This window comes from Cetorhinus maximus, chromosome 11 (assembly GCF_964194155.1).
Source record: "Cetorhinus maximus chromosome 11, sCetMax3.hap1.1, whole genome shotgun sequence".
In the NCBI taxonomy this organism is placed as follows: Eukaryota; Metazoa; Chordata; class Chondrichthyes; order Lamniformes; family Cetorhinidae; genus Cetorhinus; species Cetorhinus maximus.
Window position 1 is genome coordinate 30,963,938 of NC_135889.1, and position 12,130 is coordinate 30,976,067.

Sequence of the window (12,130 nt, forward strand, 5' to 3'; positions counted from 1 at the left end):
CTAATGAAGAGTTCTATCATGTTATGGCCACTGTTCCCTAAAGGACCACCACAACAAGATTATTAATTAACCCCTTCTCATTGCACAATACCAAATCTAGGGTAGCTGGTTCCCTAGTTGGTTCCTCATCGTACTTGTCTAAAACAAATCTCGTACACTCCAGGAATTCATCCACCATAGTATTATTGCTAATTTGGCTTGCCCAGTCTACTTGTAGATTAAAGTCACCTATGATTACTGTAGCACCCATGTTACTTGCATCTCTAATTTACTGTTTAATGCCATCCCCTACCTTATTACTACTGTTTGGAGGCCTGTAGACAACTCCTGACAATGCTTTCTGACCCTTTTTGCTTCTTAGCTCCACCCAGACTGATTCTACATCTAGATTTTCCAAGCCAATATCCTCTCTCACTATTGCATGGATTTCACCCCTTTAATTGACAATGCCACCCCGCCTCCTTTTCCTTTTTGCCTGTCCTTTCTAAATATAGAGCACCCTTGGATATTCAGTCCCAGCCTTGGTCACCCTGCAGCCAATTCTCCATAATCACAATCATATCGTACCTGCTTACATCTATTTGCACTGTTAATTCATCAACCTTATTGTGAATGCTCCGTGCATTCTGATACAATGCCTTTAGACTTGTCTTTTTAACATTTTTACACATTTTTGTTGTACTATGGCCCTATTTGCTGCTAGCCTTTGTTTCCTCTGCCTTCCACTTTTGCTCTCTACTTTTGTCTTTCGTTCCCTTTGATTCCCCCTCCTGTGTCTCCTCACTCAGGTTCCCATCCCCCTGCAGGTCTAGTTTAAACCCTTCCCCACAGTAGTAGTGAATGCCCCTTAACATAAAGGCATAAGAAATAGGAGTCAGCCATAAGACCTTTTAAACCTCCTCCACCATTCAATAAAATGAAAGATCTACAGCAATTCCACTTTCCCACCTTATCCCCTAAATCACATGATTCCCTTAGTGCCCAAAAATATTTTGATCTCTCTTGAATATTCTCAACAACTGAGCATCCACAGACTGATGGCATTCAGTATTCCAAAGATTCACCACACTGAGCGAAGAGAGTTCTCCTCATCTCAGTTCTAAGTGGTCAACCCTTTATCTATAGGCTATTTCCAGTTCTAGCAATACTGGCCATGGGAAACAGCCTGCTAGCTGACAAACCTGCTCAAAATCTTGTATGTTTTAAGGAGATCACCTCTCATTTTACTGAACTACAAAGAATACTGAACTCGCATTCTACTCAACCTCTCCTCATAGGTCAGCCCTATCATCCCAGCAATTAATCTTGTGAACATTCATTGCACACCTCTAAAGGTAAGTATGTTCTTCCTTGGGTAAGGAGAACTAACCGTATACAGTTCTCCAGGTGTGGTATCACCAAAACTCTATTTAATTGCAGCAAGACTGCCTTACTCTTGTACACCAATCTGCTTGCAATAGAGCCAAACATATAACTTGCCTTTCTAGTTGTTTGCTGTACCACCATATTAACTTTATGATTTGTGTATGAAAACATCCAAGTACCTCTGCACACTAACATTTACTCATCTCTTGCTTTTTAAAAACTACTTTGTTTTTTTATTTTCCTGACCAAAATGCACAATTTCGCAATTGTCCACATTGTACTCCATCCAAAACAAAAACAAAAACAAAAACAGAAATACCTGGAAAAACTCAGCAGGTCTGGCAGCATCGGTGGAGAAGAGCACAGTTGATGTTTCGAGTCCTCATGGCCCTTCAACAGAACTAAGTAAAAATAGGAAAGGGGAGTTCTGTTGAAGGGTCATGAGGACTCGAAACGTCGACTGTACTCTTCTCCACCGATGCTGCCAGACCTGCTGAGTTTTTCCAGGTATTTTTGTTTTTGTTTTGGATTTCCAGCATCCGCAGTTCTTTGCTTTTATCTTTGTACTCCATCCATCTTGTCACCTTCTTGCACACTCACTTAACCGGTCTATATCCCTCTGCACCCTTTGAGTTATCCTCAGCTGACTTGTACACCTAGCTTTGTATCAACAACAAACTTGGATACATTTCATTCAGGCCCCCTCATCTAATTCATTGATACATATTGTACATAGCCAAGATCCAAGCACCGAGCCTTGCAGCACCCACAACTTCCAACCTGCCAACTCAGAAATGATCCCTTTATTCTGACTGTTTTCTGTTCATTAACCAATCCTCAATCTAGGCTAATATATTGCCCACAATCCCATGAGCCCTAATCTTATGCAACAATCTCTTGTGGCAATGTATTGAATGTCTTCTAAATTTCTAAATATAAACCTGCGCCCTAAAAAAATCCTAATAGATTTGCCAAACACAATTTCCCCCTCATAAAATTGTGCTGACTCTGCCTAATCATATTGTAAATTTCTAAGCACCCTGTTACCACGTCCCTAATAATAGACTAGCAGTATTACTAAGGTCAGGCTAATTGTCCTCCCCTTTTTCTCTCTCCCTTCTATTTTAAATAGTTGTGTTACATTTGGTATCTTCCAATCTATGGGGAATAAGATAAATTGTTTTGGAAATTGTGAAGTTGCAATCACTGGAAAAATAAGATTGGAAAGAGTAGTACACAGTAGTACAATTAGCTTCTGCATACATTTTAGCCATTTTTATTGGTTTAATCTATTTCCCCAAATTGTTTTCAGTTCAGAGTGAAACGGACCAAGTCCACGCACACCTCCACCAGGTGGTGCACTTGTCTTGGTGATACTGCATACAGACAATTGGTCAAGGTTGCAGCTTTGAACTATTGGATGGCTAATTTACTATTTCTGGACTCAACATTGAGTTCAACAATTTCAGACCATGGACTGTCTCTCATTTTGATCTTGCTTTAGGACAGAGCTGTTCATTATTCTGGCACTCACACTCACACTGACAAATGCTTTACTATAACTATTACCATGCCCTTTGCCTTTTGTCCCATGACATCTTCGTCATTTAATCACTCCCACCCTCCACCCTATCCCAGACCTTCCCTTTTGTTTGTCCTCCCACTCTCCACTTTCGATGATGTGATGACCCATCACCTTTCTACCTTCCTTCAGTTCTGACCAGGAATCACATTCAACTTGAAACGTTTACTGTTTCTCTCTCCACTGCTGGAGCTGCTGAGTATTTCCAGCACTATTTATATTACTATTTCTTTAGTTGAAAATGACTATTTCTTCACCCCCACCCTCCCCAAAGTTAAATTTCCATTTGTCTAAAATTCTTTTATTTCAACATTCTTGATGTGAGAAAGGCATTAATAATCTGCCCTCTGGCGTACTATATGTCAGTAGATGCTGGGAGGAGTGCAACAGTTTCCCACCATAGCTAAACCTCTAATTTTCCCTCTGCAGACAAGCAACTGCCTGCATCTACAGCTCTCCAAGTTGGTGAAGCTCAGATGCTCAAACTGTCCGGATAAGTCTCTATGAACCAACATTAAACTACTTCAGCATTACTCTTTAAGCACTAGCAATGTAATAATTTGAAAGAACATTATGTAGTACAGTTGTGCATCTAGCATCCCAAAAATGATAGTAGGGCAATAAATGGAGATTAGAACCACAGATAAACAAACTCTGACATTCCCAATCTAATCAGAACTACAAGAAAAAATCCAAGGCTTGATTGTGAAGTTCCCGGAGGTTAACAGCCCATTGACCATAACAAACCTGATGCCCTGATTTCTTGTTATGACATGGCTTCAAAGCTTTAAACACGAGAAACAGAATTAGCAGGAAAATGTGAAACATCCACCCCGCCCCAAACTTCACTTACCTTTTGCTGAACAGCAGTTGTAATATAATTAAAATAATGAGGAGCAAAATCCAGGAATGACTGGACTTCCAGGCGAGGCATCTGCTTCAGAATAAAGCGGTCATCTAGAAAAGATTAAACGTTTAAAAATGATAAAAGTTACGCAAAAGATATTTTTCCGCACCTTGAAGTCAAGGTAAAGCACCTCACAACTGAAATAAATTCCTCTAGAAAATACAGCAAGATTTTTCAACAAAGTTACAAGGTCCTAAAGCAATATTTCAACCGCATTTTCAATTAAAGTAGAACATAACAAAAATGCAGAGTCCTGCGGTTTCACTTGTTTTGCTTCAACATAATTAACATGACCATCAATTAGGTCTTACCTAAATAATAATCACTTAAAATGACTGCAAGGCAATATGACTCCTCTTGATGACATGTCACTAGAAGGATAATGGCTTATCAACCTGTTTTTCCAGTGTAATTGTTCTCAATCTGAATTAAAGGTGAAGTTAACTGCAGATATACTTTCTGTGGTGGTCATAGTGGCGGTGAATGAACAGGGGTGGATGGTCATAATTTCTCCATTCTGGAAGGGCCAACTGCCATTTTTAGCATTGTATGATACACAACATCACATCATGGAAATGCCAAAATGACAGTACTGCCAGCATTTACAATGATTTTTAAAATCAAGTATGCTTCAAAAATAAAAATTAGCCGAAGCTTTAAAAATCTACAAAACATTTGAGCATACAAAAGCATAGAAACCTCTTAATTGTAAGATGGAAAGAAATAGAGGTTATGCTGATAGAGCTAAATGAAACAGGGCAGGTGGAGGCACGTATGGATCGGCATGCACCAGAAGGGCCGAATGACCTGCTTATGTGCTGTAAATTCTGTGCAATATGTAATATGCAACCTCCCTTTCCATGCTATTCCACAAATTTATTCGCTTCTAAATATATTACAAACATTTTGAATTCCTCCTCCTCCACCCAACATCCTCAATTCTATGAATGCATAGGACGTGGACATTTTTCACCAATTATCAATATAATTAGGTACAATTGTTTTACACAATCTTTCAAATGAAATACTTCATTGCAAAAGATTGCACTGTGCTATTTAAGTAGCAGGGTCTTTGCTTAACATCTTGATAAACATTCCTTCCTGAGCAAACATCACCAAAACAAATTAGATAGTTACTGATCTCATTTGCTATTTGTGGGACCTTGCTATACACAAATTGGCTTCTGCATTTACCTGCATTAGACACAGTAGCTACTACACTTCAAAATGTGGTTAAATTAACAGGAGAAACTTTAGTTCATCCTGAGGACAGGAAGGATGCTAGATAAATGCAATTTATATTTCTATTGAATCTTTAAAATTAATGCAAAATTAAACCAGGAAATTTTCTAAATTTTAAAAAAGTTCTCAGTTTATAGCTACTATATTTTTTGCCTATTAACTATGAAATCCCAGGGATCTCTGAAATTTAGAGCGCTTTGTACTCTTGTCAACTTCCAGTTTTGTAAAAATCAGCCATTGTTCAACCTTTGGGATTAAATACAAACTTGTCATTTGTTACTAATTTATATTTATCTGGAGTGTACTTTTGTTACACTCTCCAGGTACAAAGTTCAGCACAAGTACTTTGTAGTGTACCAGTAATTGATTTACTAAATATTTACAATGTTTCATTAAAAATGTCTTATTGAATCTTTATCACTTTACTGAATCAGCAAATTATTTTACCTTCTGTAGCATAAAAAGCTGCTCCTGATTTGCCTCCTCGGGCTTGCCATGGCACACAGTGAGAGAGAGATCGGATGAAATCATCTTCACTGCTTGCCAAAATCACTTCTCGCATTTTGTGGAATTCTTCAGCATAATAAATTCGACAGTAAAACTTCGCATTGGCATCTGAAAATTCTGTACAAAGCAGTTAAAGAAATATTGTTATAAACACACAGTCACCTTGGTTACTGGCAATTGCTGTCAGATTTGTAAAGTACTGGATGGTTTTGTTTTCTGTCTGGCCAAAGACTAATGCACTCACACATCACTGTCATCGACAGTGCTCTTCAGTGGTAATTACATAGCAATGGCCTTCTCACTGATGCACACTTTGGGTTCTGCCAGGGTCACATAGCACCTGACCTCATTACAGCCTTGGTCCTACATGGACAAAAAAGCTGAACTCACGAGGGATGGTGACAGTGGCTGCCCTTGACATCAAGGCAGCATTTGATGGAGTCTGGCATCAAGGTGCCCTGGCAAAATTGAAATCAATGGGAATCAGAGGGAAAGCTCTCTACTAGTTGGTGTCATACAGAGCACAAAAGAAGACGGTTGTGATTATTGGAGGCCAATCATCTCAGTCCCAGAACATTGCTGCAGGATTTCCTCAGGGTAATGTTCTAGGTCCAACCTTCTTTAGCTGTTTCATAGACGATCTTCCTTCCATCACAAGGTCAGAAGTGGGGGATGTTCGCTGATGAATGCGCAATGTTCAGCACCATTCACAACTCCTGAGATAGTGAAGCAATCCATGCCAATATAAGGCAAGACCTGGATAATATTCAGGCTAGGGCTGAGAAGTGGCAAGTAACATGTGTGCCACATAAGTGCCAGGCAATGACTGCCTTCAACAAGAGAGAACCTAAGCATCTCCTCTTGACACTCAATGGCAATACCATTGCTGAATTCCCTACTATCAATATCCTGGGGGTTACCACAGACCAGAAACTGAACTGGGCTAACCATATAAATACTGTGGCTACAAGAGCAGGTCAGGGGCTGGGAATTCTGAGGTGAGGAACTCACAGCATGACTCCCCAAAAGGCTTATCCACCATTTACAAGGTATAAATTATGAGTGTGATAGATTATTCTCCACTTGCCTGGATGAGTGCAGCTCCAACAACAGTCAAGATGCTCCACACCATCCAGGTCAAAGCAACCTGCTTGATTGGTACCCCATCTACCACCTTCAACATTTATTCCCTCCACCATCAATGCACAGTGGCAGTAGTGTGTGTCTTCTGTAAGATGCAATCTAGCAACTCACCAAGGCTCCTTCAACAGCACCTTTCAAACCTGCAATCTCAACCACCTAGAAGAACAAGGGCAGCAGTTGCAAGGGAACACCACCACCTGCATGTTCACCTCCAAGCCACACATCAGCCTAACTTGGAGCTATGCCATTCTTTCACTGCCATGGATCAAAATCCTGGAACTCCCTTCCCAGCAGCACTGTGGGTGTACCTACAGTGGTTCAAGAAAATGGCTCTCCACCACCTCCTCAAGGGAATTAGGAATAGGCAATGCTGGCCTAGCCACCGACACTCAGATCCCATGAAAGATTTAAATAAATAAACAGAGGGAATTAAAAATACTTTTGCAGAGGTCTCAATTAAGAGTTTGAGCCAGTGAAACTAATAATTTTGAAGTATATTTCAAGCAGCCACTTTGGATCAATTCTAGGAAGATAAAATTACATTTAATATAAATTCTCTGCATGAAAGGTGGTGTCACATTGAACTGCAAGATAGCAATGCTTCAACTGAAGTTTGCAAACACTTCATGGAGTCAACAAAGTCCAAACTGTTGCTAACCAGTTGTTGTACTACCAGGTACATTTAAAATGTTATTCTTTCACTTACAATTTTTTGGCCCATATGGCGAATGCAATAAAGTTTGTGGAATACAGATGAAAATGCTCATGAAATATGGTATAAAGTTAATCACAGTATCATGTGGTATTAGATTTTTTTTCCCCCAACAGTGTAATACATGGACACTATTTATTATACATGCACTTCTCAATTCTATTAGAATTGATGGGGTATGCTTGTGTGCGTGACTGAAGAATTCTGCTCAATTTCAACTTCCTTAAGCAAAACTTCATGACTGGAAGATGTGTGTGTTGTCAAATGTTGTCCGATAAGGCTCCAATAAAGCATCTTGGTGTGTTTTACCATGTAAAATCGTGCTACATAAATGAAAGTTGTTTTGTAAAAACAAGTTGTACTAAAAAGACCCATACAATTACAGGGCGCGCTTCACAACTTCTGAACACCCTTAAGCTCTTTGTAGCTAATTAAGTATTTCAAGTGTAGTCACTGTTTAGTAAACATGCCAGTCAATTTGCACACAGCAATCTCCCACAAACAGCAATAAGGCTATGAGGAGATAGTCTGTTTACTGAAGGAATAAATATTGGCTAGGACACAGGAGAACTCTCTCACTTTCTTTGAAATAATGCCATGAGGTTCCGAGGGAGGAGATGGGTCTGCAGTTTAATGTCTCATCCAAAATGCAGCGTTCCCTCAATACTGCATTGAAGTATTGGCCTGGATTATGTGCTCAAGTTTCTGGAGTGAGACTTGAATCCTCAATCCTCTGGCTGAGAAACAAGTGTGCTACCACCAAGTCAAGGCTGATACCCAAGCCTAAGACTGGAAGCAAAGGAGGACCAAGGAATTGATTAAGAAGGGGAAAATAGAGTATGAGAGTAAGCTTGCAGGGAACATAAAAACTGACTGTAAAAGTTTCTATAGGTATGTGAAGAGAAAAAGATTGGTGAAGACAAATGTAGGTCCCTTACAGTCAGAAACAGGGGAATTTATAATGGGGAACAAAGAAATGGCTGACCAACTAAATACATACTTTGGTTCTGTCTTCACAAAGGAGGACACAAATAACATACCAGAAATGTTGGGGAACACAGGGTTCAGTGAGAGGGAGGAACTGAAAGAAATCAGTATTAGTAGGGAAATGGTGTTGGGGAAATTGATGGGACTGAAGGCCGATAAATCCCCAGGGCCTGATAATCTACATCCCAGAGTACTTAAGGAAGTGGCCCTAGAAATAGTGGATGCATTGGTGGTCATCTTCCGAGATTCTATAGACTCTGCAACAGTTCCGACAGATTGGAGGGTAGCTAATGTAACCCCACTATTTAAAAAGGGAGCTAGCGAGAAAACAGGGAATTATAAACCAGTCAGCCTGACGTCGGTAGTGGGGAAAATTCTAGAGTCCATTATAAAAGATTTAATAGCTGAGCACATGGAAAATAGTGGCAGAATTGGACAGAGTCAGCATGGATTTATGAAAGGGAAATTATGCTTGACAAATCTACTGAAATTTTTCGAGGATGTAACCAGTAGAGTTGATGAGGGGGAGCCAGTGGATGTGGTTTATTTGGACTTTCAGAAGGCTTTCGACAAAGTCCCACATAAGAGATTGGCTTGTAACATTAAAGCGCATGGGATTGGGGGTAGTGTATTGAGATGGATAGAAAACTGATTGGCAGACAGGAAACAAAGAGTCTTTTTCCGAATGGCAGGCAGTGACCAGTAGGGTACCGCAGGGATTGGTGCTGGGACCCCAGCTATTCACAATATATATTAATGATTTAGATGAGGGAATTAAATGTAATATCTCCAAATTTGCAGATGACACAAAGCTGGGTGGGAGGGTGAACTGTGAGGAGGATGCAGAGATGCTTCAGTGTGATTTGGACAAGCTGAGTGAGTGGGAAAATGCATAGCAGATGCAGTATAATGTGGATAAATGCGAGGTTATCCATTTTGGTAGCAAAAACAGGAAGGCAGATTATTATCTGAATGGCTATAAATTGAGAGAGGGGAATGTGCAACAAGACCTGGGAGTCCTTGTACACCAGTCGCTGAAGGTAAGCATGCAGGTGCAGCAGGCAGTAAAGAAGGCAAATGGTATGTTGGCCTTCATAGCCAGAGGATTCGAGTACAGGAACAGGGATGTCTTGCTGCAATTGTACAGAGCCTTGGTGAGACCACACCTGGAATATTGCGTGCAGTTTTAGTCTCCTTATCTGAGGAAGGATGTACTTGCTAGAGAGGGAGTGCAGCAAAGGTTTACCCGACTGATTCCTGGGATGGCGGGACTGACATATGAGGAGAGATTGAGTCGATTAGGATTATATTCGCTGGAGTTCAGAAGAATGATGGGGGATCTCATAGAAACCTATAAAATTCTAACAGGGCTAGACAGGGTAGATGCAGGAAGGATGTTCCCGATGATGGGGGAGTCTAGAACCAGGGGTCACAGTCTGAGGATATGGGGTAAACCATTTAGGACTGAGGTGAGGAGAAATTTCTTCACCCAGAGAGTGGTAAGCCTGTGGAATTCGTTACCACAGAAAGTAGTTGAGACCAAAACATTATATGCTTTCATGAAGAAGTTAGATATAGCTCTTGGGGTGAAAGGGATCAAAGGGTATGGGGAGAAAGCAGGAGCAGGCTTTTGAGTTGGATGATCAGCCATGATCATAATGAATGGCGGAGCAGGCTCGAAGGGCTGAATCGCCTACTCCTGCTCCTAGTTTCTATGTTTCTAAAGGAACTTAAATTAGCAAGTACTAATGGTGAGTAGAGTGTAGCTGGGATAGAATTAATTTTCCAAGGAGCGCTGTGGATGGGTTGGATATTATAAACAAAAATCACAGAATCACAGAGTGCAGGAGAGGCCCTTCGGCCCATCAAGTCTGCACCGACACGTGAGAAAAATACGAAGTCAAGATTTCTCCTCATGAAATTGTACAATTCATCAGCCTCAAAGTAGCCTCAAATGTTAAATCACCTTTCAAAAAGTGTAAATCGTCCTTCTTGCCACTTTATCTAAATTATCCAACAGCAAAATGTAAAGTTTTTTTTTCTCTCTTCCAGTTCATCAAGTAGATGGTGAGGTAGGAACATTTAAGTAAATTATTCCAAATTGCAGCTTAAGGAGATCTTCATATATACATATTGCATCACACTTACAAGCTAGGCTAAACACTATCACCTTTATTGAAACAGGCAGCTTTAATATTTGCTTTTCCCCAAAGACATTATGCTGCAATATGTGTTAACCCATATTAGGGATGTAAGAAAATTATATCATTGTGGAAGCCATTATTCAAGCCTGATCATTAGCAGCAGGTGAACTTTGAGAAAATGCCAGAAAGCAAGCAATCAGATGTGGGAACTTCATTTCCCCCTTTCACTTAGGGAACAGTGGCACTTCCACTGTAGTCCCAGTTGAAGTTATCTAATTTGCTTTAAATCAGGAACCTACTTAATCTGCATCCCTGAGTGTCAAATCATGTGGTGCATTTATACAGTTCGTCATTAAAAGTGTGGTTGAGGATATTTGACACAGTGAAATGAAGATAGTGCTTCAGAAAGTTCAACAGATCATCAACAATACTTACGTAGTTCCACATGTGGGTTTCCAAGCTGTTTCTTTTGTTTGTCTCCATCACCATCATCTAAAATAAAACAACACTGAACCACTTAGTGAGGGAATACTGGCTGAACAATTTTAAACTTTCTTGAGCATATTGCTCATTTATAACTCTATAAGTTAAATTTTTGGTTGAAATGAAAAGATGATGATCAGAAGAACACTAAATTACAGGTGACATCACCTTTCAATCTCATCTGCATTTATGTTGCAAATCTGCAAGTTGGTGAAGCGTTTTGCAACCTATACTTTCTACATATAATTGTAATTTGAACACATATTTTGGGAAAAGTCTGCAAGTGGGAACAGTTCATTGGTCAGACCAAGCAAACAATCTACCCAGATACATCATTCAAGTTAATGCAAATGGTTTAACACGTCAATGATGTACCAAAGATCTTAAAAACACATTTACACACTGATATATTTTTGATATGCCAGCTCAAGAAAGGTTCCTGTAAAAACAAATACAAACTTTAGGCATATTCTCAATTACTGGTTTAGTTCCAGTTACTTTCATAAAACAATGACAACCTGTCAGTAGTTTATGTATCTAATCTGCCTTAGATGAACAGCATCAGTATATTTGTTAGTGTAATAAACTTATGTGCAATTATATAGTTACAATAATCACAAATTCAAAGTATTCCACACTTAATCTAAATTCACAATAAATATCGGGCTAACATCAAACCGAAGTTTATCCTCATCTAATACATTGCATATTGTATTCATTCCAATAAGAAAATTATTTTCCATATAACAGGACACAGAGACCAAACCTTGAAAAACTGTTATCAATTTATTGTGAAAATATAGCTTATGTACTCAGAGCTCCACTGATTTTTAGACTTTTGAATACTGTTTTTCAGACTTTAAAATGTATACTTAAGCCCTTCAAACAAAATTTCTCCTCTTTGTTGGAAAAAGTATTACCTTAAGCCTTCTTGACTGCCCAATCCTCATGATAACTGACAAACTGACAAAGCTGCTCTGTTTCCTTTGCCAGAAATTTCCCCCCATTGGGGAGGGTTGTGCAGGGGCAGGCGGGAACCCGATTGGCGCCCCCAATCG

At 39.7% G+C, this 12,130-nt stretch overlaps 1 protein-coding gene across 3 annotated transcripts in view; it reads right to left on the reverse strand.

Moving 5' to 3' along the window:
- pikfyve (phosphoinositide kinase, FYVE finger containing) overlaps nt 1–12,130 on the reverse strand; it is a 173,703-nt gene that overhangs the window by 16,241 nt on the left and 145,332 nt on the right. For all 3 annotated transcript variants that reach the window (XM_078551727.1, XM_078551726.1, XM_078551725.1), the window contains 3 exons: nt 11,025–11,081; nt 5,544–5,720; nt 3,801–3,904 (listed from right to left, as the gene is read on the reverse strand). In XM_078551727.1, coding sequence (XP_078407853.1) covers nt 3,801–3,904; nt 5,544–5,720; nt 11,025–11,081 — 338 coding nt within the window. The remainder of the gene's footprint in view (nt 1–3,800; nt 3,905–5,543; nt 5,721–11,024; nt 11,082–12,130) is intronic.